This window comes from Macaca nemestrina, chromosome 9 (assembly GCF_043159975.1).
Source record: "Macaca nemestrina isolate mMacNem1 chromosome 9, mMacNem.hap1, whole genome shotgun sequence".
NCBI classification, from domain to species: Eukaryota; Metazoa; Chordata; class Mammalia; order Primates; family Cercopithecidae; genus Macaca; species Macaca nemestrina.
Genome location: NC_092133.1, coordinates 66,259,960 through 66,285,003, shown reverse-complemented (window position 1 = coordinate 66,285,003; position 25,044 = coordinate 66,259,960). Strand labels below are relative to the sequence as shown.

Genomic DNA, 25,044 nt, shown 5'->3' with positions numbered 1-25,044 from the left:
CCTTTTTCCCCCATGACATGAATCATAGAGCCCCTTAGGGATACTGAACCCCATTGTCATTTCACAGATTTGGCGGGGGAAGCCCCAGGAGGTTACGTGACTGGTGGCCAACCCCTTACTAAGTCAGTGGCAGAGGCGGCTTGAGCCCCTGTCTCCCAGTTGCTCTGCCTTTTGGGACACAAAGGCTTCACAGAGCAGCTGTCTTGGTCAGCTCAGGCGGCTATAACAAAGTCTGGGTGGCTTTGACAGCAGAAATGTATTTTCTTACAGTTCTGGAAGCTGGAAGTCTGAGATCAGGGTGCCAGTATGGCCAGGTTCTGGTGAGAGCCCTCTTCCTGCCTTGAAGATGATGGCCTTCTTGCCGTGTTCTCACAAGGCAGAGAGGGAGAAAGGTCTCTCAAAGCTCTCTCTCTCTCTTCCCTTTCTTCTAGGGTCACCAATCTATTGGATTAGGGCCTCAACCTTATGGTCTTATTTAACCTTACTGACCTCCCCAAGGCCAAGGCCCTATCAAAATACAGCCACACTGGAGGCTTCAACATATGAGTCTGGGAGGGACATATTCAGTGCATAGCAGTGTCCAATATCAGGTGAGCTTCCAAGAGCACCCCACCAGCAGGGTGGGGTATCAGGTCAGCACAAGAAGCTTTGCTACCCATGGCCCTGGGGAGAGGCAGTTCTCATGTGTAATAATGTGAGCTCAGGGCTCTGGGCTTATAATTTGGTCAGATGTCTCAATGAACATTCATTCCAGCTGGAGCCACAAAAGGTACCACACCAAGTCTTTGGGTGTCTTCTCCTTGGCACCTGCCCCAGGGTAGCAGCTGAATGGTAAAGTGGCCTGAGGCTGGCCAAGAGGGGTTGTGGAGGGCCAGGCAGAGGCCCTGGCAGTGGGAGGGAGTCCCCGCTGCCCTGTCTTGCCTGGACTGCTCCTGCAGATGTGCTTAGTCTGGGCATCCTTCAGAAGCAGGCCAGGTGGAAAAGGAAAGGATGTGGGTCCTGACCTATGGAGATCCTCGGGGAGCAGAGGTGGAGGGAGGCAGGTTCCTCCTTCTGCTGGGCTTTCTGCTGGGTAATCAAGGCTGCCCAGGAGAGTGGGTGTGCTCTTGAGGTGGGTTTCTGAAGCTTGGCCAGGCCATCCTGCCACTCCCCTCATCTTGGGACACATGCACCAACAGCACGCTGCAGGCGACACACCAGCCACGGAGGAAGGCCAGGGAGTAGGGGACTGGTGAGGCCAGGACAAGGGGGCACACACTCAAATACACGATATCCTACCCTCTGCCCCCTCTTTCCCAGCAAACCTGGGGGCCCCGGCTTCCCTTCTGCTCCTGGATCTCCCTTTGGGGTAAGAAGAGAAAGTCACTGATAAGAAGATGGGGCAGGGAGTGAGGGGTAGGATGGGCAGTGATCATTGACCAGCATTTCCAGAATACTTGTCCCTTAAGCTCTTCCTCTTTAAAAAAGGGTGTTCTGGTCAAAAAAGTTTTGAAAATGCCACATAAGATATTTCCTTTTGAGAGCTCCTCAATGCACATTTAGCAAATTAAAGGTTCTGAGAAGGTCTGCAGCAAAGAAACCTGTGTAATATTTCTAACCTAGTATTTCTCAACTTTTTTTCTTGTCACATCTCTTATTGTCATACAAGAGGGAAAGAGAACCCTGTAGGTGCAGGGGACAATAGTCACTGCCTGCTGCCGCTGGCATGCCTGCAGGCCAGGACCCAGGGAGGGGGAGGCATTTGCAGTGTGCTCCTGACCAGTGGGCCCTTCTCTGCTCAGCCAGGTCCCCAGCCCCAGGCCAGCCTCAGGGGGACCAAGAGCAAAACAGCAGCAGCCCCTCCCACCTCTGCCCATGACCAATGCTCTGTGCAGCCCAGAACATTCTCTCTGTATCAGTACCTTGGTTCCTGGGATCCCTGGCTCGCCCTGTGTGGAAAAAGAGAAACAAATGTGAGACACAGAAAAAGCAGAAACAAATGAGCAAGGCACCTGTTGGTGGAGGTGGGGTGGGGGGCAGTCGGGGTGGGATTAGTGAAATATCTGGCCAGCCCCGGCTCTTCTCTGTTCAGGCATCAGGTCCCAGGCCAAAGGAGGCCTATCAGGCTACTGACCCTTAGAAGGTTCGGCCGGGCGCGGTGGCTCAAGCCTGTAATCCCAGCACTTTGGGAGGCCGAGACGGGCGGATCACGAGGTCGGGAGATCGAGACCATCCTGGCTAACACGGTGAAACCCCGTCTCTACTAAAAAATACAAAAAACTAGCCGGGCGAGGTGGCGGGCGCCTGTAGTCCCAGCTACTGGGGAGGCTGAGGCAGGAGAATGGCGTAAACCCGGGAGGCGGAGCTTGCAGTGAGCTGGGATCCGGCCACTGCACTCCAGCCTGGGCGGCAGAGCGAGACTCCATCTCAAAAAAAAAAAAAAAAAAAAAAAAAGAAGGTTCTGTTCTTCCCCAGGTGAGGGGCGTGGCAGGTGGGAGCATAAGTGAGGCAGCCCAGGAGGAAGGAGAGGAAGGAATGGGCATTTGGTTTGGACATGGTGCCCCCTGGAAGTGCACCTGCTGTGAAGATTGAATTTGAGCACTTGTTTTTCCAGGCTATCCTCGCATCTGCCTGCCAACCAAATGGGCAGTCAGGGTGGGGGTTCTGGAGATGAACTCCTGCTCTCTCTGAAGCTTTGGAAGCATATAGCTACTGAATTACAGAGCATAAAGGAAAGATCTGGGCTGCCTTCCTGCTGCCTTGGTGCCTTGGCAGGCTAGTGAGTTGAGGCAGGAAACCTTCGTATTTACTTGCAAGGCTTAGTTACACATCTGTGGTTCAAGGTTATGCACCTGGCACAAATGTTACTTTGAGAAAAATGTTTCCAAATCCTGTATGCCCCCTCATTGGTCTGCCAGCCACCCCACTGAGCCTAAGATACCCAGCTCTGCCCGCTCACATCTCTCCCACCCTGTCCCTGATGTGTTGGTTGCAAAAGTCCACTGACCTTCATCCCAGCCACGGCAATTCCAGGAGTGCCCTGGCAGAGAGAGACAAAAAAAGGTCCAAAGACATTCTGCAGCGAGGGGGCAGCGGCGGAGGGTGGGGGGGGCGGTGCAGTGGACAGCCTCCCCATGGTGCCATGGGAAGGAGGACCGCTCATTCCTCCCAACCCCGCAACCACCAACCCCCGCTGGGAGGTGGGGATGCTGAGCTGATGCCATGAGAATGGACCCTGAGGAAGGGGCTTTGTGCAGCTTAGTCTGCAGGGCTCCCTGGGCTTCCCAACCACCTGCGTGGCTCCTGGCCTCTCCTAGGAGGCACAGTGGGGACTGTGGGGCACCAGATGGGGCTGGGAGGGGGTCCCTGGGGTGGAAGGGGGAGCTTCATTGGAATATGAAAGGAGGAGGAGATGGGAGGGGAGAGGGCAGGAGGATGGAAAGCCACGGGAGAGGGGGGCAGAGTAGATGACAAAGTAAAGGGGCTGATTTCACCAGGACAATCTTCCCCAGTGTCTGATTGACATGACCCTCACAGTCAGCTCTGTGCATCTCTGCCCTCACAGACTGGGGAGTGGCTGGAGTGAACCCTGTTTTCGTATCAGCCCAAGGCCACCTACTTTGAGAGATATATGATGCCCAAAGTGCCCCTTAGTAAATCTCAAGTGGAGGTGATTTTTGGGGGTCCCTACTCTCCACTTGGGTCTTAGGACTGCAGTGGAGCTAGGGGTACCTGAAATGGCTTTTTATGACCCAGAGATACCCAGGAGGAGGCCGCCCACATCAGGGCGCACTGATGAGAGACCACAGTGCTGCAGCTGGGAGAGCCAGGGCAGGCGGAAGGAGGCCCAAAGAACTGGGACTCCAGAGTGTCCCTGGAGCTGGGGAGAGAGGGATGGGCACTGGGGGAGGGGCCTTGGGGCTGCTTGGGATGCGGGGAAGGGGGAGGTACCTTGGCTCCATGCTTGCCGGGCATCCCTGGCATGCCCCGTTCTCCCTGGAGGAAGAAATGAGAAAGCATGAGGAGAGGACCAGACTCGGGGCCTGTCAGCCTGCAAAGACATTGGTGAGAATGGCTTGTCTGGAGGCTGGGATGGCTGTCCCGCTCATGTTGAGCTCTGAGGACCCTGCTGGTGGCAGCTGTGTGGGCCCCTGCCCTCAGCTATGTGAACTTGCAGGAGGGCCCAAGTTACAGGTCACAGAGCAGGAAAGGCCCCCAGAGAGAGAGGCTCACTTAGTGGAATGCAAGTTCAGCAAGGGAAGCGACTGGCCCAAGATCTACCTACCACTCCGTGGTTGAGCTGTACCTGGAACTTGGGCTGTGGGACGGGAGCAGGGGCAGGAGCCACCCATTGGCCGCTTACCTACTGCACACCTTCCCTCCGGTCCCTGCCTGGGACTTCTTGCCTCGTTTTCACTCCAGCAGCTTTGCTAGGATGGTACCTTCTGGCTGAGCCAGACAGGAGCTCTCTTCTCTTTTCATCTGGGGTTCCTTTCCCTTCCAAGTCCTCTGGGTCTAACTCTTCCCAAGGACATGTGTCGCTGCCCATTTATCCGCACCCATTTCTGACCCTACCCGTCTGGAGGCACAGGTAGGGTCACCTGTCCATTGTTGCTTCTCTGGGAGAGCATAGGGCTGCTCTACCATCTTGGCACTGCCCTACCTTTATGTTCAACATCTTTACTTCCCCAGGAAAATGCCAAATCTGTGAGAGTAGGGTGAGATCAGGATGAACGACACACCGCAAGGAGGTGGAGTTGGAGATGACAGCCAGGGACAAATGGGAGGCCAAGAGCAGGTAAGTCAGGACTATCATTGGCTACATCAGGGGATGGGGGGAGGGCAATGCCTGGTTCCAGTTGAATCCTATGTAGTGCCTGAGCACGAAGCCCCAGCTGGGGCCCGGGATGGTGTCCAGCAACAGGTGACTGCAGCCAGCCTGCTGCCACTTCCTCCATCTGAAGGCCAGCACTGTGGATGGGCAACACAGAGTGTGACAATCCTGCTCCCGGCCCAGCTGCCCCATTGGGTGTGACTGCTGTGGCTGCCAGGCCAGGCTGCAGTTCCCATAGGCTTAAAGGCAGAGGGGATCTGGTGTTCCCTGGCTTCCTTCTCAGCTGTCCACACTCTCCCTTTCCTGCCATCTTACAGGAGGTCCTGGTCCCTCCTTCTCCTTACCAAGGCTAGAGTACTTTCATCCTCTTCCTCGGTGATGGGTCTTCCATGCAAGTGTCCAGTTAAGCTCCCTAACACACAGGCTGGATAGCGAGACCCCTGCCTTAAAACATCCCTGGCCTGCTCTTGACAGTAGGAAAAGGACCAGGTTCCTGAGCATGACGTTTTGACCCCCGCTTCCTTCCTAGCCTCATCACCTGATATCATGGGGTGCATCAACTAGTTTCTGTGTCCCTGAAAACACCACCTGTTTCCACAGTTGTGTCTTTCTGCCATTTCCTCAACTGAAAACCCCTGCATCGTTTGGATTCTTGGTTGACAGAGCAGCCAGTGCTTGAGAACCCTGGGCTGCGCTGCCCTCGCACACTGACTCCTGCACCCCTAGGGGCCACAGACCCGAGGGCCTCTGAGTAGAGAGAGGCTCTGCCCTGTTTTCAGCCTGAAGAGGCTGTTTGATGGGAGTGGGGCCCTTTTATCTCTTCTATGAAGCTTTTCGCCATCCCCTATTACCCAGCGCTGCATCCTCAATGCAGCAGGGACCACTTAGCGTTTGTAATCTGCACACACAAATTTACGTCTGCCTGAGATGGCTTTGCTTTTATCCTCTTTGGGCCAAGTCTCTAAATTCTACAAAAGGCCTAGAATCTTTAGTTCCCAATGCCAGAGCCCTCTCTCAGCGTGACTCCACCAGTGACCCCTGAACCACAGGTGGGATGGCAGAGCTAAACTCAGGAAGTTACCACAGCTGAAAATCCAGAGCCCAAGGCCTGCCCTAGACATTAACTTCCTTCTTGTGGGACTGAGAGAGAAGGGCACAGCCACTTACTGCAGCTGCCATGTGTCTGCCCTGGACTGAAAAGCTTTACAACCTTCCTCTATTCCACCTCCAACAATCCCTTCCAGTGTGGGAGTGGATGTTATTCTCGTTTCACAGGTCAGCTAACCGTGGCTCACAGAGGCCAGGTAAGATTGCCAAGGTCGTGCAGCCTAGGGCTTTGGATAGTTTGTTGTCCGTATGCCAAGGTGCTCACTTCTCTTGGCCAACCCAAATATCAGATGGACTGATGTTCTGTCTGCTTCCATCAAACAGCCTTCAAGCAGAGCAGAGCCCCTCTTTGCTTGGGGAAGGGGGGTCCTTAGGTCTGTGGCCCATCAGAGTGCAGGGGTCGGTGTGTGGGGGCAGCTCAGCGCAGGATGCCCAGAAAAGCTCACTGCCTGTGTGCACAGCTGCTCTGCGGCCGGCAGAGGGCGCGACAGTACCTCATCTGAAGTCTGGCTACTCAGGCCACAGCGGTCTCCAAGCCCTCTCAGTAGTACCAGCTGAGGGCTCCTGTCATTCTTTCCTTTGGAGGGCCCCCTGCTAACATTCTGAATGACTAAACCAGTTTGACTCAGTACAGAGGCCTCCACAGTCCTCTGGTGTGGGTGCAGGTGGGAGGTCAGCTTGGGAGTCCTTGACTATTCCGAGGCCCCCGTCATCCCTCTCTTCCACTTTCTCTATCTTTTCTCTTGCTTTCCCCCCAATGCCCCTGCCCTCTTCTTCCCACCTCCAATTCGGGGAGCTGGGCTGGGAGTGCAAGTGACCACGGATAAGCCACTTTCTCCCATTGGTCCAGGGTTCTTGGTTGCAAAGTGCGGTTAGATCAGATACCTCCTATCCACTGGCGCTCCTGTCTCTTCCCACCCACCCCAGCCCTGTCTCTGCTCCCCTGCACGCCCTTTGGAAGGAGAGAGGCCAAAGCTGGAGAGGTGCCATTTGGCTTGGTTGGTAGCTCCAGAAAAAGGATCTGTGGAGTGGGAAGGGACTCTTAGCTTTGGTTAAAAATGCAGCTCTAGGAGCGGTCTCAGTGGGTCTCTGCTCTCCCCTCCTCCTACCCACAGGGGTGCTCCTGCAGGGAGGAGGTGGCGTCTGCTTCAAGCTTGTCTCTGGGCTTCTGTCTCCAGTCCCAGAAGAAACTGTGCAGAGCAAAACCCTGGAGCGTGAGAGTCTCCAGGCTAATTGGGGTTGTCCTCAGCCCCTGTTGATGTGAGTGTGTAAAGACACAATCAGGCACTCGGGGAAATCAGAGCCCCGGGAGCCTCCTCGGGAGGCAGCCCTCCTTGTTAGGGTGGCTGACCTTCGCCCCTTCCCTCCTTTCTGGGTCAATTCTCTTAATTCTGCAAATGACCCAGGCTTCCTTGATCCCCATCGCAGGGCCTCCGTCCCTCCCACCCCCTTGCTTGGCAGGAAGCAGGGGCGCCCCCACTGGCCTCCCCCAGCTGACCTCGCTCTGCTGCTCACTCCACTCTCATTAGGCTCACTCCCCAGGGCTTGTCTCTAGGGACCTGCCCCTGCCTGACCTCTGAACTGGGGAACGGGGCTTCTCCTAAAGCCAAAAACATTGGTTCCTGGAAGACGGTGAGGTGAGAGTCATTATCAAGGACTCCAGCATCGCTGTGGCCGGGGCCCATGTGCAGGAGGCAGGAGGCAGGGGGAGGAAGTGGGGGTGGTTGTTGCCCGAGGAGGATGGTGGCTCACCTGTTCAGAGGGCTGTTCCTTGGGGCATGTCTTTGTGCAAGCCTGTCTAGGGGCTCCTTCTTTTCTAATTCCCCTCCTAGGTTTTCCTGTTTAAAAAGTGTCTTAGTAACTGTGCTCAGTTTCCATCCACTTACTCATCACTGTCTTGGTTTTCGGAGGGCCTGGCTCACTCAGTCCAGCAAAGCCCACAGGCCTCGATTCACCTCCTCTACCTCTGCCTCCTCTTGTCTCCCCAGAAGGGACTCAGAGGTTCCTCTGGGGGCTCTCAGCCGCCTTACTTGGGCTGGAGAAGTGGGTGCTCTGAGCCTTACAAAAGGTCTCAGCCATGTGCATGGTGTGATGGCAGAAGCTGTGACTCCCGGGCCAACATCCAGCCACCCCACTGCAAGGCTGGCTTTTTAACCTCAGTGCCAAGAACCAATGCAGGAAGGGGTAGATTGTAGTCACTGTGCCTGAGAAGGCTCTAGGGGAGCACAAGTGGGTAGAGAGGCATTTGCTTTGAATGGCCCTGAAGGCCTGTCCCATCCCTGATTTTGAGGCTGCCACTCAGACTCCCCAGCTGGGCCCTGCCCCTGAGCACCACACAGCATTGATAGGTCCTCTGTTCTGGTCCCAGATTCCAGGTGGGAGGATGCGTCCTTTACAGGGATGATGGAACGGAAGGGAGCTCCTTGGAGCATAAACCAGCCATGCTCTGCTCCTGTGGGAGTAGCCTCTCAATTGGCGATTTACTGTTTGTTGAACAAGCTGGGCAGGGACTTGGCAAGAAAGCACAGTCTAGAGGAAGGAAGGGGGCTTTAAGGTCAGCTCCCAGCCAAAGTCAGGCCAGGGAAGCACGGGGAAGTAAACGAAGTTCTCTAAGATTAGGCCTGGGTTCTGCTGCAGCCAGATCTGGGTTGGAAGGCCCTGAGCAAATGCATCTGGTGGCACAGGCTCTTTGTTCTCTGTAACGGAGGAGGAACGCCTGCCTGAGAGTGTGGGGAGTTTGCAGGGAGGGGGTGGAGGGATGGTGGTCGGTGGACGGCTCAAGCCTGAAGCCTGGACCAGGGTCTTTTCCCCAGGCCAGAAAAGCCAGGTGTGGAGGGCTAATGGTTTTCTCCCTGTAAAGAGTTCCCAGGTCTTCCTTCCGGGAAAAAGGCAGCTCAGTTCCCGCTTCCCTGCTCCAGCCAGCTTCCACACCAGAGAGGACCAGAACTGCGGAAATTCCAGGTCCTCTGGTAATTAGGGCCGGCAGGAAGTGATCCGGGGAATTACCGGGGTTGGGTGCCCCATTGAAGGCCAGGGCTTTGGAAGGGCGGCTGGCTTGTAATCTCAATTTGAGATCGGTTGATTTTGTAGTTAGTTCCAAAAAGAAAAGTCAGCTCTAATTAATCTTGGACTTTGGAGTGCATGAAAAACAGAGTCCAGAGTGCTCAGGGTGGGGGCTGGGGTCGCTTTAGTCTCCACAAGGTCTCGGATCAGAGGCCCAGATCTTAGTTTTCTTATCTTTTATGCGAATAGTCTGGGTGTCCCCACTAGGATTTCATAGCTTTCAAAGAAAATGCTGTCCCCGCACTAGCAGGCTCCTGCATCTATGGCTTCCATCTGCACGGAGCACTCAGTGGGAGTGGGAACGGCATGGGCTACTCAGGTCCTACAAGAGCAGGAGGGGTGCAGGAAGGTTTCAGGAATAGCTGTCGTGGAAGGTTGGGGCAAACTGCCTCCTCCAGGCTTTACTGGAGTCCTGAAACCATTCCAACTCCCTGGGGGACTCATTTCGGTGGAGTCAGTGCCAATGGGTAAAGCACTCCACTTCCTTAATTCTTTGGCAAGAGCAACACACCAAGTACACCCCGTTCTCTGCCGCGGACTCTGCAGACACTGCTCCCAGAGAGCCTGGAGGCTCAGAGAAAGACCTGAATCCAGCCTTCTCTTACAAGAACGAAAACAGCTCAACTGCTACATCCTTTCCTTCCATTCATGGAGGGGTCTGGGGGAAGGTCTACTGGAAATCACCATGGCGTCCCTAAGGGTTGCTAAGAGGCAGATAGTAAAGTCATTCAGAGCAAGGCTTTGGGATCACACAGACCTGGCTTCTCTATTTCCTAGCTGTGGACCTTGGGGAAAATGGTCTCTGTGAACCTCAGTATGCTGGTCCATAAGTTGGGAATTGAGTGAAACCTACCTCACAGGGTCATTACAAGGATTCAATAAGTTCATGCATGCAAAGTGCCTAGTACATAGCCTGGCTTGTTGAAGAGGCCAGTAAGGTAGTTACAATTGCACGAGTTATCATTCTACAGAAATGTGTCCACCACACGGGCCCTTGCTCTGGCTGGCAGATCAGAATCCTCATGCCCTTTGGCTGAAGGATTGAGAAGGGGCAAGGAGAAGGGCCAGCACGGCCACAGAATGAAGGCTGAGATGGCCGGGTGGATGGGCTTCTGTCCCCGTGCCCTTCCCCAGCCCTCTAGCCATCTCATCAGAGGGCCCATCCCATCTCCTCCCCAGGGCATCCCTGTTTCTGGAGAGCCCCATTGGCCTCCAGGAGGGGTAGCGGCAGTTGCAAGCAGCTCTAGCTTGAAGCCCTCATGTTCCTCCTCTGGTCTGACACCCACAGCCTGAAAGAGGGGAATGTGTGTTTCAGCCATGGTCCTTCATGCAAACCCTGAGGCTTAACATCCAGACCACCACAGACATCAAACGCGCCCCCAAAGTGAGACAAACAGACCAGCTCTGATGTACTTAGAGATAAGCGCTCACCAGGTTTTGTGATCCACATACAATCTGACAATACTCGTCAATCCTCTTGACAGAGAGCCAAGGTTGTAATGTTTTAAACACGCTTTGCATCTTGCAACGTATTTAAAGTAGATCAGTGTCATAAATTTGGATCAAATAGATACCACATGGGTGCACAACAATACTCACAGTGTCTAGGCGGGAGGGCTGGCCCCGACTGGGGCATGGGGGCAGCACAGGGGCCACTGACCACACTGGGCTTTTATCTCAAGGAACTGGTGGAGAAGCCTGCCTTGTGGGTCTGGCTGGCCTTTGAGAGGATGCCAGGCCCAGTCCAGCTGCTGGGGGTGGTGGTGGACATTAGCAAACTTCATAGGCTGAGAGGCTATGGTGTCAGAAAGGTGTCCGTCCCTCCAAGTGGGTCAGATCTCTGGGGTGAAGCAAGGAAGCTCATGTTGGGGGCCCATCAGCTACCCCACAGGTCCCGCTCACATCCTGACCTCAAGAGGCAGTCACATGCCCCCTGTCTCAGCTTGGCATCCCCAGCTGCTGGCACTGTTCCTCCCCAGGGTAGTGGGGGAGGGCAAACTCATCTTCCCAGTCTCTGAGACCAAGCCACCCTTCATGTTAGTGCCTCCTCCCTGGGCCTTACTCCAAGCAGAGAGCACAGCATGGAGGAAAGAATTAAAGTGAGGACTGATGGGCAAAAGAAGGGAGGTGGGGGAATAGTCCTCCACATCCCAGAGAAACCATTAGTAGGCGGAGGTTGGGAGGGTTGGTCTGTGCAGTTAGCTTAGCCTGGGGTGAGTCCCCTGAGCAGACATTTAACTTCTGCACCAGGGTGCAAAGACAGACTGGCCACAAGGCTTGGACTGATGAGGCCTGGTTTCTAATTCCAGAATGGCTGTTTACCAGCTGTGCAACCTTGGGCAAAGTATTAACCTCTCTCATTTATATAATCAGGATAATGATTGTATCCTGTAACCACTGAGCCATGGTAAGAACTGAGTAAGTTTGAAAAAATGAACTTTCTAAAGTAGAGATGTGAAATATTGCTGCACTGCCCAAAGATGAAAAGTCGCTTCATCTCAAGATTCAGAGGGGAACAAACTTCTGCGTGACCATGGTGATCACTGGCGTCAAGACATTTGCCATCCCGGTGAGGCTGGGGCAATGGGAGAGGCACTTGTAGCCTCCCAAGGAATGACCTCAAGTCCTTGGTGACGGGCCATCTGCTGCTGGTCATAGTTCCCAGTGCCAGCCCTCTGTCCTTTGGTGGACTTGGAGGCAGTGGAGAGTTGGTGGCAAGATAAGAGTCCCAGCAGATAAAGGCCAGCACAGAGGAAAGGGTGCCCAGACCAGCCATGGGCTGTTGGCTTTGCAAGGCTAGTGGCTCCAGTGGCACCTACTGAAAAGACTCAGTGATAGGCTGGGAGAGGTGGAGGCAATGGGAACCTTCCAGTGACCCAGAGAGGTGGTGATGGGGCATGATGGCCTCACAGCCCCTCCAGATTCCATGAGAAGAGGCCACTGGAGAAAAGCAGAGAGGGTGGTTTGGCAGAGAAAGAAGGGTTGGGAGGCAAGAGTCCAGCACGAAGGGGAAGGGTCTTCTCCTCAGTGCCTCGTGAGACCTAGGAGTGGGGATGCTTCTGACAAGCCCTGGATGTGGACGGAGAAAAGGCGTGGACGAAGGTTCAAGGAGACAGAGCCTCCTCTCAAGGTCAGGGCTCAAGGCTCAGAGCTGCTCCTCTCTTAAGGGTATGGAGCCAACTCTGTCTCCATGAAGCTATGACTTCCCTGAGCTGGAAGGGATTTTAATCCAGTCTCCCAGCTGATGCAGAGACTTCTCTAAACACATCCTGGACCAGTCATTATCTAGCCTCTAACTGAACACCTCTGGTGACCAGAACTCCCTCCCACCTTCCCAAGGCATCTGGCGATTAGAAAGCTCCCTCTTCTGGAGCTGGAATTGCTCTTCTCGTAGAGTTTATTCATTGGCACTTGCTCTACTTCTAGTCATGCAAAAGAAGTATGATCCTTCTTCCGCACTAGAGCAGGGAGGCTCTGAGCAAATCTCCCGCGTCCTGGGGACAGGAAGTGCTCCCCCATCAGCAGGGCTACGCTTGTCTTCTCTGCAAATTCAATGTAGCCTGGGTTAAATGTTTCTTCCTACAATTTGAGTCTAGGATCGCCACTCTCCCGGGACAGGCCCTCTAGCATCAGGACACCCTAACCCCAAGCAGAGGATTCTCCGTACTCAGGACAGCAGACCCCATGCCCCTTTCTGGATGAATCAGTCTTGCAGTTTGCAGCAGAATGCAGACACCTGTCATGGTATAATGCCAGCCAAGGGCATCGCCGTGATGCCTGGAGACCCTCTGCTGCCCTGCAACTCCTTCACAACTCTTTCAAGCAAGAGCTGGCCTGGCTGCTAATGAAAAACCGACCCCGCGTTGCACCAGGAGGCAGTAAATTTTATGAGTCTGTGTGAGTGGATAGAGGCAACTGCGGGGGCTGATTTCCACTTCCTGATACAATACAAATGTCTTAGTTTATGTAGAACTAATTAAAGATCTCTCAGGTCTTGCCATTTCATTCACCAGGCACCCATAAAGCCATGTGGTTATGGCAACCTCCTGACTGCAGCGTGCGAGGAATGTGCTTTGCAGGGAGTGATTCTTCCCCTTCCAACATTTCTGCTCCTCTCCTGCTGCTGCCTTTCCTTCCTGCCTCTTTTCTCCTCTTGGAAGGCTCTAGCAGCTTCCCAGCCAGGGTCTGGAGGGCAGGGTTGTGCTCTTTACAGCAGGTGGTACCATGGGAAGGACCCAGACCTGGAACTGAACTCCTGCTCTGCCACTTATGAGCCAGGAGACTTTGGACAAGCTCCAGTGCTGTAGTTTGAATGTGTCCCCTATAACTCTTGTGTTGGAAACTTAATCCCCAGTGCAACAGTGTTGAGAGGTGGGACCTTTAGGAGGTGATTAGATTATGACAGCTCTGTCCTCGTGAATAAATTAATGTTGCTGTCGTGGGAGTGGGAGTTATCACGGGTTAGTTATTGTGGGAGTGAATTAGTTATTGTAAGAGTGGGTTATTGTGGGAGTGGATTAGTTATCGTGGGAGTGGGTTTGTCATTGCAGGAGTGGGCTAGTTATCATGGGAGTGGTTTAGTTATTGTGAGAGTGGGTTAGTTATTGTGGGAGTGGGTTGGTTATCATGGAAGTGGGTTAGTTATTGTGGGAGTGGGTTGGTTATCATGGAATTGGGTTAGTTATTGTGGGAGTGGGTTGGTTATCATGGAAGTGGGTTAGTTATTGTGGGAGTGGGTTAGTTATCGTGGAAGTGGGTTAGTTATTGTGGGAGTGGGTTAGTTATCATGGAAGTGGGTTAGTTATTGTGGAAGTGGGTTAGTTATTATAGGAGTGGGTTGGTTATCATGGACATGGGTTAGTTATTGTGGGAGAGGGTTAGTTATCTTGGAAGTGGGTTAGTTATTGTGGGAGTGGGTATGTGATTGCGAGAGTGGGCTTGTTGTAAAAGCAAGCCCAGCCTTCTCTTGCTCGTATTCTCTCGCCCTCTCCTGCCCTTCTACTGTCCACCACGGGATGACACAACAAGAAGGTCCTCACCAGATATGGGCTCCTTGACCGTGGGCCTCCCAGCCTCCACAATGGTAAGAAATAAGTTTCTTGTCTTTGACACACAGTTTTCTCATTTTTAAAATAGGAGAATAGTCATACCAGCCTCACAGAGTGCTTTTAGGGCTAAAAATAATGCAGTTTGTGTTGAAAGACAGTGCCTGGACCATAGTATGTGTTCAGTAAGTAGTGACTACCATAAAATTATTATTGCTATTATAGTTGTTGTAATGACTGCTTCTGGGTCTTTGCTCAAATTGTTTACCTATCTAAAATATTGTTTCCATTCATATTTTCTGGTTGAAGGCCAAAGTGGTAGATTAAAAATGGCCACAACTGGGCGTGTTGGCTCACGCCTGTAATCCCAGCATTTTGGGAGGCCGAGGTGGGCGGATCACAAGGTCAAGAGATTGAGACCATCCTGGCCAACATGGTGAAACCCCGTCTCTACCAAAAATACAAAATTTAATTGGGCGTGGTGGTACGCACCCGTAGTCCCAGCTACTCAGGAGGCTGAGGCAGGAGAATCACTTGAACCTGGGAGGCAGGTTTTGCAGTGAGCTGAGATCGCGCCACTGCACTCCAACCTGGTGACAGAGTGAGACTCTGTCTCAAAAAACAAAAAACATAAAACAGAAAAACAAGGCCACAAATGCTTTCTACTCCTCCAATGAAGAAGTAGAGCCTAAGACTCTTCCCACACCAATAAGACATTAGAAAATGTGATACAAGCAGATATGTGACAAGTCTTTTTGCACTGGGACCTGCCCATTTTGAATGCTGTCCTGGATCTGCTGTGCTGTAAGGAAGTCTGTCTAGCTTCCTGGAGGATAAGAGGCCATGTGGAGAACAGGGGCCCCCAGCCCACAGCCAGCATTGACCACCAGACATGTGAATGGGGCCATCTCGTCCCCTCCCACCCTTCTATCTGTCATTTGGTGTGACTGCATGAGTGAGCCCAGGTGAGAATAGCAGAATTCCCAGACTGTCAAGCCACAGAATTGTGACAGAGAGTCAGTAAACTTGGAATGGTTTGTTACGCGGCAATAGATAACTGATACATCCACCCATTCATCAAGGTTGAGTTCTCAGGCTGTCTTCTCCCAGAATATTTCCCAAACTTCTCTCAATCTGAAATTTGTCTCTTTACCTCCTTTAATCACGCCATGCCTTGTGACAGTAGCACTTAATAAAGTCTGCCTTCACTGGGGTTATTTGTGCAGGAGTGCTTCTGACTCTCTGGCCCGTGAGAGCTGGACCCCTTCATGTCCTACATCCTTGCTCAGCACAGAAAGAACTCTGCCTAGCTGGATCCCAGTAATCTGGCTCCCACTTATCAGGCCCTCGGGGAGCCAGTGAGAACCTGGCCTGCCTCTGTACAGGCACAGCCATCTAGGTTGGAAGGGAGAGACCCTCTTGGGTCTGAGGTCTAGTAGGCCACTGCTTTGTCCAAAGTCCTGCCCCACTTGGATCCTTCTCCTCCATCTTACCTTCCGGCCGTGGTAGCCCTGGATCCCTGGGTCTCCCTGGGGAAATAAAGAGAAGGCCATTAAAGAGGTTTTCCCACTGCCAAACTTTGACTTGTGCCGTTCCCCACACAATACCATCTCTCTTCCTCTCAATGACTCCAAGCCCCACTGCCCCTTCAACACTCATCTCCAGGTTTCCTAGGAGCAACAGCTCTTAGCTTCCTCTGAGGCCAACATAGATTGTTCTACTCTTGAGAACCAGCTCCACTTTGCAGAGGCTGAGGAATGGTGGGAAGAGTCACTTGGGTAGGGACCCAGGAGACCTGATTCCACTGAACATGGACAAGCCACTTTCCCCCAGGGCTCTCAGCTTCTGCATGTATAAAATAGTTGGGCACAATTAGTGCTTGGCATCTTCTTGTCCCCAGAGCCCCAGGGCCCCCAGCTTCAAAGGGAGAGCCTGTTTGACATTGTGGGCTTCTGGGTGAGGGTTCTCTGGAGACTGGATGACCCTAGAGGTCTCTTTCCATTCTGACTCCTTATAAAACACTATTTTATTTGGATATTGTGACGGTGTTCTGGGCATGAGCTTAGAGTTTCCAGCTAGACACTATGCTCCTCAGATGGTGGACTGTGCCTTCAATGCAGGCCCGTAGCACTTGCTTCATTGGCCTGGGCACACAAGAAGTGAAATTCTTGTTGGAATCAAATTAGTTCGTAAGAGGAGGGTGGTGTTTTGGAAGTGGGTCAAGCTTGATCCATCTCTCAGCTGAGATCCCTCTCTGCTCCTGCCTCAGTCAGGGAATTCTCCCACCTGTTCAACACATCACCCAGAAGGACACTCACCTTTGGTCCAGGAGGCCCAGGTAAGCCCTGTGAAAGAAAAAAAAAAAAAAAAAAAGGTGAGTAGAGCTGGTTTCCACTGGTAAATGGTTGGGGCTAGCCATACTTACAGTGGACCCTAGGGGCAGAGTAGCCCCCAGTAGCTACGGCAAGAGAATAGGCATGCTAGCCAACAGCGGTAGCGGACCCCAGAAAGGGCTCTGAAACCTGCTGAGGGCACGTGGGGATAACAGGCTTATGTCCCTCTTTGCAGCCATGTGGGCGCCGTGGGCAACTCTGCTGTGCTCGCCCATGGAAAGTAGGTCAGCGGCATCATGCTAAATTGACAGTGTGGTTTGGTCCAGATCCTCATTCACCCACCTCCTAATTGGAACCCCTCCCTAGAAAGCCGGCCTTGCCCAGCAGAGCCTTGGTTTTGCCCTTGGTCCTGCCTGCCGGCGGAGGAGCCCTCTGTCTCCTTCTGCCCAGGGTGCTGTGGGCATGGCAGCTGGCCACAGTGAGGTGGTGTGAGTCGAGGGAGAGGCCAGGGAAGGCTGGCTCCACCGCAGCCTTGGGTGTAGGTGTGGACAGCAAACGTGGGCTGGAGAAAGCCATGATGCCTGAGTCTGGTCTGTTGCAATTGGTTTAAGAAACATGCTCTCTGGTTTTCTTTTTTTGGTTGTTGTTGTTGTTATAAACAATCTAACAAAGAAAACCACCTGGCTTGGGTTCAGTGAGTGAGAGCCCAAAGTGTTAGCAGGGGGGTGGGTGGAAAGGGCAGTGGTCGGCAAAAAGTGAATTCTGAGCGCTTTTTGGTTTTCTTGCCTTATTTTGGTTCCATTTCCTAAGTTTCCCTTCCTTTCAGGTTTTCCCATCTGAAAACTGGTGGAAATAAGACTAATCCCCCTCTGTGGGGTGCTGGGGAGAAATTGTGGAAAAATTAAAAATTCATTGTAGGGGTCAAGCGTTGCAGGGGTCATTGTGCTGGCCTTCCCAGCCAAGGTGGGTGCCCTGTTCGGCCATAGCTATGGCCCAGCCCAGGGAGACCCTATAACAAGCTTCGAGATTGAAAGCTGGGCAGCCAAGGGGCCCAGACATGCAACCAGGCCATCTAGAATGTGGCCGTACACACGGAGTGCTATTTGTTGGGGACATCTGGCCTCTGGGATTCCACCTCTGGGACTCTATTCCAGCAAAACTATCAGAGATGCGCAAATACATTATGTTTCTTTGTCTATGTTCCATTCTTTTCACAATGAATTTATGGTGCTTTTGTCATAAGAAGGAAAAACAGGTTTTGTTTTGGTTTTTCTACCACATGGGAAAAACATTATTTAAAAAGCATTTTGCCCTTTACCTGCCTCTCCAATAACATTAGTCTTATGGGTGGGAGGAAGACCCGTTTTCTCTGAAGTCCAGGTATCCACTGAATTATTCTGTCCTGGGGCTTTGTTGTATAAATTGGGCTGAGAAAGAGTGGAATCTTAGCCAGGGCTTGAACATGGCTGACTTGGTGACCACTGGGCTTGACCTGTCACTTGAATGTGGTCCAGCCTGGAGGGGTGCCAGTTGGCCTCTCTGGAGTCCTCCAGGCAGTGGCCCTGCAGGCCCGGCAGGCTTGATGCATCCTCAGGCTTGGCGCAGGGCTCTTGACTGACTGGGCCTTCAGCTCAGCTGGCAGGTGGCCCAGCAGTGTGAAACCTGCACACACCCCTGGAAGTCTTGTTCATTGGGGTGCCAGGTAGTTGGATGACCCCTCACTACCTCCTTCAAAACCCAGTGCCCCTGACTCAGGTTTTCCTAAGGGGCTCAGGGATAGCCATCAGAAGTGCCCTTGGGAATTCTCTTTCCAAATTCCTCTCTGCTGGGGCTGGGAACGGGGCAGGTCGTTGGCGGTCTCCTCCCTGGAAGGCAGCGGGCATGGCCCAGGCTGTGTTTCAGAGCCAGAGTGCAACGGGTGGTGAGTGTGCTGGGGATGAATAGCCCCTTGCATGGTTCACCCACATCCAATGGCCCTGCCAAGGCATTTCTGCTTTTTGTAGGGGACCCACTGCCTATTCAAGGTTTGGAGGTTTCCAGAGAGTTCTTGGGACAAGTCTTGAAGGAGAGAGGAAGGGAATACTTACGGGTGGCCCCATGGGCCCTGGCAGTCCTGGGTGCCCCAGAGGTCCACTTGGTCCAGGGGGGCCTGGGGGCCCTGGTGGACCTTGGATGCTGGCTTGGCTCTGTTCACCCTGAGGTTCATGGAAACAAATGTTAGAGGGAAGGCCCCCAGAGCTGCAGACCGGCCCCCACCCTCAGGCCATGCACCCGGTGAAGGCCTGCTGTGATTTCTGCTGGGAAGGCAGTGGTGGTGGGGGGAGGGGGTGGCATGTTGGTGATGATGCTGTGGTAGTGGTGATGACATGCAGCGGCTGGTGGCAGTGAGAAGAACGCCAAGATGTTAGATCCCTGAAGGTGGGGCTTCCAAAGAGGACTGGCTGTGGAGAGACATTCTGTGGGGGCAGAAGCAGAGGAGCGAGTGGGAGACAGCCCCTGGCCCAACCAAAGGCCTGCTCCCAGCCTGGCCAGATAGCCTGAATCTTCAGTTTGGGCCTGCCTGTGTCACCATCCCTGTGTGGCGAGGCACAGGTCTCCCTAAGCCCCAGCCTCTCAGCCGTAGAATGGAAACAATAGCCCCCGTTTCCTGTCTCAGCTTTTTGCTGTCTTTGACTGTCTGACCCAGAGGATCAAATGGGATCCTTAGGTCAAAGCCCAGGGAATTTTGTTTGGCTCACTAAACAACGGAGCAAGAGACTTTACGTACAAAATTTGAATTGGTGGCTTCTGATGAAACACTGGGAACCCTGGCTGTGCTGGGCCCACATTCCTACCTCCAAGGAGTGGCTGCCCGTTAAGTGGGGCCTGAGTTCTCTGGCTGCTTTTGTCCTCTCCCTCCTAGCCGTTCTCACACACAGCCTGCTTCTGTTACTTAGGTGATCTGCCTGGCCTCGGAGGGCAGTTGAGCCTGCAATCTTTGGTTTCATTGAAAGAGTTTAGAAGTTGTGTGGAAATGCTTTATGCTATGTGGGGAGGCTGTTCTGAGCCCAGCCTTCCCACCATACCTGTCCCCAGGATGGACTGTGAGCCCAGGGAGGTAGGGATAGCATCATGATCCCCTCCCCCAGGAGGAGGAGACGGCCTAGTGCACGTGACCCAGATCTCAGGGCTGGGGCAACACAAAGTCATCTTAGATCTAAACCAACCCTGGCTCCTTGGTTTGTTATTTTCTAAATGACCTCTCTGGGATCAATCTGGGCTTAGCTCTTGTGAGGAGGGGCCCATCCCTGCAGAGGGGCTGAAGCAGAACCTCCTGGCAGGTGTGGGAGCTCCAGGGTAGAGGCTGGGGGATGCAGGCGGCAGAGTTCCAGGCCGGCCCACCTTTCTCAGAGGATCTCAGCAAGCCCCTGTGACACACCGGGACTCCTGCTTCCCCATGTGAGGAAGGCAGCTGATGACGCTTGCTGCAAACTCTAGAGGGAAGTGGTGGTCCTAAATAGGAGAGCACAACCTGGGAATGAGAAACGTAAACTTTCAGCAAGACCTGCTTGCACCATCTTTTGACTGGAAAACCTGTGGGCGGATGGCATCTCGCAGTGTCACTCTGGGGCCTGGGCCCTATCCTGCCACACCCTCTGAGAAGCCACTTTAGGGCTCAGGGTGTCCATGGCAGAGGAGGCAGGTGCTGAAATCACTTTGGCAGCTGCCGTGACTGCAGGTCCCCCACCCAGCTGCATGCTGGTTGTTGATAAGTCTCAGGTGTCAGTGTTTCTTCTGAACCGAGAAAGGCTTCACTAAGCCTCAGGCCTTAAGAGGGGACCAGTGCAGCCTCCTTTTCAACCACATTAAATCTGGTTCCGCTGCTTGGGTCCCAGAACCTCCTCGGAATCCTGTACTTTGTGTGTTTATATTTTTCATGGGTTTTCTACATTCACAAGATGGGGGAAGCTTAGTCTCAAGAAAACTCCTGAGGTCCTTTCTGACTGTGAAATTCTAGAATCTTCACAACGTCAGAAGTCTTATGTTACAGAAGAGAAAACTGAGACTCCAAGAAGTTGAATTCCCTGATCAAAGTCACATGGGAATTCAGGGTGGCGCCAGGACCCAAAGTTGGAACAGCAGACTCTTCCTATTCTTTCTAAGTAAGCCCCCAGCAAAAAGGGCTCACTGTCTACTCTTTCTGCATGTTGGAAATGACCTCCAGCACCATCTGCCAAGCACATCGTATCTCATATAAAGCTTCCTTTTTCAATGACTCTTAGTCCCAATGTTTAAGCGGCTTGCAGAGTCTGTAAAATCAATACTGGCTTATTGATAGAAAATGGACAAGCATTTTTATGTCCCATAGTGGCTGAGAGCATACAAAAACCTGATTCTGAAGGCAGAATCTGCAGCAGGCAGCTCAGAAGTGCCTCCTCTTCTTTCTCTACTTTGGAAACCAGGTCAGGGTAGCACAAAAAGTTCTGGCTTAACCACCTCTTGCTCCTGAAAAGGAGGCAGTAACATGCAGTGGCCTGGATGGGATCCTGCACCCCTCTCGATTTCTGCCTTTGCAAAGCGGGGGATAATGAGGTGGCTCTTGTGGGGAATGCATGAGATAATTTGCATAGAATTCTCACAACAATGCCTGGAACCTAGCGAGGGCTCAACAAAGAACAGCTGATACAACTAAGGCGGGGAGGGAGGTCACTGCTGGGGTCCAGGAGAATGGCTATTCTGAGAGTGTGGACCCAGCTCTCCCGGATTGGGGTCCGGCACAGGCTGGGGTGGGTGACAGAGGTGGGCCTGGTGCTTCGGAGCTGCCAGTGGGCCTCCTGAGTAGCCAGGCTCCGGTGAGTGCTCGGGCACACGGAGGCTCTCGAGGATTTGGCCAGGCGTAATGTGATATGTGGCCTATAGGCTTGGGTGGCACTGGAGTCACGTGTCCCTCTGTATTTTTAGCCGTTAATTGGAGGGATTTTTCAGCCTTGTTCAATCAGGTGCCTGAACATCCAGGACCTTGGGCTCCTGACTCCTGAGTCAGGCCGGATGGTTGCTTAAGGCTCTACAGTCAGGCTTGTAGACAGCAGCTCAGAGCCCTGCCACTGCTAACATCCCTGTGCTGGGCGGGGGACCCAGTGCAGCATGAGAAAGGTGAGGAGCACGGGGGCAGCCACGGGCCACCTGGCCTGGAATCAAGCTGTGATCTCTTGAAGAGCAGAGGCCAGATGGCTTTGTTCTTTGTGATCTGCTCCTATCCCAGCCCCCTTGGGTTAGAAGGCAGAAAGAAGGAAGCACTTGCTCACCATGTGGGTTGTGGACTACATTCCCTCCACAAATGCCCTTGCTCCCCCAACTCAGGTTACGAGGGATCAGATGCTAAGCAGTCTGCATTTCTAAGCAGAGAGGAGGTAGGTCCAGCTGAGAGAGCCCTGGATGTGGGGTCTGAAGACCTGACTTCAATTTCAATTCTGCCTCTTACTGTTAGTATAACCTTGGGCAAATCAATTCACTTCTCCGAGCCTCATCCTTGTCTCCAAAATATGGATAATAGTAATAATAACGGCTAACAATTATATCTCTTAAACTGTGCCAGGAACTATTCCAAGTGCTTTACATATCAACAACAGCCCTGTGAAATAGACACTGTTATTATTCTTATTTTATAGATGAGAAAGCTGGGACACAGAGAGGTCAAGTGACTTTCCCCAAATCACACAGCTAGTAACAGGCAGAGAGACTGGGTACAAATTCCTGCTCTGCAATGTACTGGCTGTGTGACCTTGGCAACTTGGTTAACCTCTCTGAGCCTTGATTTCCTCATCTATGAAATAAGGATGATCATGCCTAATTCATAAAACTGTTGGTGAATGAAATATAAGCAGGCCTGCGAACTGGGTAACAGGGTGCCTGGCACACACTGACAGCTTTTGTTGGTGGCTGTTGTGAGTAATCATTGTGTGGTGATAGTTGTGGGTCTTCTGGGTCCTGTGTGTTGTGTATTTCCATGTCTATGGTATACGTGGGCCTATTTTTGTCTAATTTAATTTTGCTGAATTAGAGTGAGGTTCTGGCTTTGTCTGCAGCCCCAGCAGGCTTGCCAGGCCCCTTGGGAAAGCCACACATGGTCTGGACAAACGGGAGGTGTCTACCTGGAATGTCCGCCTTTTTATGACCGGGGGTGGAGCCAGTCGCACTGAATTGAGGAGAGGCAGCAGCTGAGGAGAAAGATGAGTTGGAGGGCCAGAGGGCAAAGGCCAAAGATCACAGGTATTCAGATCGATGCCAAAAGTCACCAGGAGGGCAGGGCGGCCAAGAGGGACCAGAGCAGAGGAAGAGAGAAGAGAGATTAGCGTGCACATGAGGAGTGGGAGGGGAGGAGTGGACAGGGCACTCTCATGGCTTGAGGGTGCAGAGCGGAGCTTGCCCTTGGATGGCACAGCCGTCCCTTGGGAGGAGTTGTGGCCCTCAGTCCACACCCGGCCTCGGGCTCCAGGTCAGAGTTTGGGGTGTTGACCAGCCGCCCCCGGAATGGGACAATGGCCCCCCATGGCCAGGCTTGCCCTCCGTGGCCATGCTGGGCTGCAGAGGCTGCTGGACATGCAGCCCAAAATTGCACTGCCAGCCCCACCCATCCCTGCTTGGTGGACAGAAGGGAGCCAACTCAGAGGGTCTGGCCAGGGAACCACTGGACCCGTGAAATTGGTACTTGAAGTTGGGCTGGTGTGCGGCTGGTGGGTTCTTTTTTTGGTTGAGCAAGAAAGGCTGGTGTCAGCGCATCTGGGGAGGGTGGTCAAGGACAGTGCCAAGCCCAGCTCCCCGGGAGTTGAGCTGGCTGAGGGTGCGGCCAGTATGGGCACATGCTAAGTGCTGCTGAGGGCTCACCCTGGGGCTGCAGGGCCTGGAAAATAGAGGCTGGGCAAAGATATCTCCAGAACGCTCATGTTTTTGTGGGAGGCAAATTGCAGTCATATTATCTAATGTGATTTTCATTTCTGGAAATTCTTGCAGCTTCTAGTCCCTCTACCCATTGAAGCTGAGCAACCCATGGTTTTAGGAGGCCCTTAGAGCCCATGTGAAAACAAAGATGGCATATACTGTCATCAGCCGCTTGTTTTTGAAAGTACTTAAATCACACAAGACTCCTGGGATGAGTGTTAAGAACCAGGAGCTGTTTGGGCTGTGAATGTGCCCAGCTGGGGATCGGGAGCCCAAGTGTGGCCTTTCCAGGTCACAGCTGCTGCCTTCTTGGACAGTAGTTGCACGCAGACCTCCACCCGCTCCCGCTGCCGGGGCCTGGGGATGTGCAATGTTGGGCTGTATGTTCAGGAAGCCTCTCAGTGGAGAGCGGCCCAGAGACCTTCCAGAACCTACAAACCTTCAGGGCAATTATCTGGCTGGAGCGCAGAGCTGCTGGCATGCTGCTTAGGCACTCCTAGTTTGGGAGGGGATGGAGGTGGCAGAGACAGGGCGACAGGGACCGTGATGGGAGAGCCCACAGACACCAGCTCCCCTCCTCCCCACCCCTCTCCTCTCCCTCCCTGGGGAAGCCACAGGCTGGAGTGGAGGAGGGGCCACCTGGATCTCTTGGTGTCTTCCAGGCCTCAAGACCTGCCACCCCAACCCTGCCTGCAGACCCCTTGGAAAGCCAACAGATCTCTAGAAGCCCCCTGATTTTCTACCCTCTTCTAAATAAACTTGCTCTCCACCTCAGCTGGGACCCCAAATCTACTCCCCTTCCCCATGCCTGACATGTTCCCCAGAATGCCACCGTCATGAGGCCAGGCTTCACTGTACCCTGTGGCCAGGGGTCTTCTGCAGCCTTCTGTCACTGTGCCCTTCCCTTTCCTTGTGTTAGGCTGAGAAGCAGAGACCCCTGCTCCCACCCCACCCCAAGCGCTCACTGAGGATGGGTGACACACGACCAAAGCGTCTGCAGTTGTGTTGTCTTTTGTGCTGGGGGATGTTGTCTTTCTTTCGGGTAACATAACAATCCTGTGAGCCTATCGTTTCAAATAAACACAGCTGACCTTCTATTATTGTATCAGGATCAAGCTGGCCGGAACACAAGGGCCCCTGCATCCCTGGAGCACATGCCGCTGACGGGCTGGCTCTGACTGCGCTGCTGCTGGCCTGCCTTCCTCAGCCCGGGCCTAGCACCGCCGCAGCCTTAAACCCATCCCAGCCTCTCACGTACCAGACTCGCAGTGGTTCCCTGGCCCAGGAACCCAGACCTCAGGTCTGCCTTCCAGCCTCCTGAGGGTCTGGGCAGAGGCCGGGCCCTGCTAGCATGGCCCTCCTGACGCCCTTCTAGAGTCAAGCTGACGCTGAGCTCCGGCTTATGTCTGTCTCCACTCCCCAAATCCCACCAGCCGGACCTGCGTGGCAGGGGTGGGCAGCCAGGGAAGCTGAGCACCATGGGGCACATGACAGAGGGGAGAGAGGCCTAAAGATGCTCATCCTCCATCCCTGCTGTCCAGGTCTGGGAGCAACGAGGCCAATCCACAAAATGAGGGGCTTTTTTTTTTTTTTTCTGGGCCTAGCTCACTGGGGCTCCTGCTGGAGGAAGCTGTGCGTATCTTGCTCTCCCCTGTCCCAAGATCGACCCTGCTGCTGGAACACAAGTTTGAAGATTCCTAACAGGACAACAGCAGTCTTTTGGGTTCTGTTTCTTGGGGTGGAGCAAGGAAAAGGAAGGAGGAGG

At 53.4% G+C, this 25,044-nt stretch overlaps 1 protein-coding gene and 1 long non-coding RNA gene across 12 annotated transcripts in view; one reads left to right on the top strand and one right to left on the bottom strand.

Annotated features, from left to right (window-relative positions):
* LOC105466084 (collagen alpha-1(XIII) chain) overlaps window positions 1–25,044 on the bottom strand; it is an 89,026-nt gene that overhangs the window by 39,163 nt on the left and 24,819 nt on the right. For 8 of the 11 annotated variants that reach the window (XM_071069688.1, XM_011715013.3, XM_011715012.3 and 5 more), the window contains 7 exons: window positions 22,493–22,558; window positions 18,449–18,556; window positions 16,347–16,373; window positions 15,522–15,557; window positions 3,931–3,975; window positions 2,987–3,019; window positions 1,902–1,928 (listed from right to left, as the gene is read on the bottom strand). In XM_071069688.1, coding sequence (XP_070925789.1) covers window positions 1,902–1,928; window positions 2,987–3,019; window positions 3,931–3,975; window positions 15,522–15,557; window positions 16,347–16,373; window positions 18,449–18,556; window positions 22,493–22,558 — 342 coding nt within the window. Of the gene's footprint in view, window positions 1–1,901; window positions 1,929–2,986; window positions 3,020–3,930; window positions 3,976–15,521; window positions 15,558–16,346; window positions 16,374–18,448; window positions 18,557–22,492; window positions 22,559–23,718; window positions 23,776–25,044 lie in introns of all 11 variants that reach the window. The other 3 variants (XM_071069687.1, XM_071069691.1, XM_071069693.1) reach the window with 3 other exon arrangements.
* LOC139356260 (uncharacterized) lies at window positions 21,044–24,072 on the top strand. Its single transcript, XR_011607818.1, has 3 exons — window positions 21,044–21,193; window positions 21,327–21,494; window positions 23,942–24,072. It is a non-coding gene; the product is annotated as an uncharacterized lncRNA (long non-coding RNA).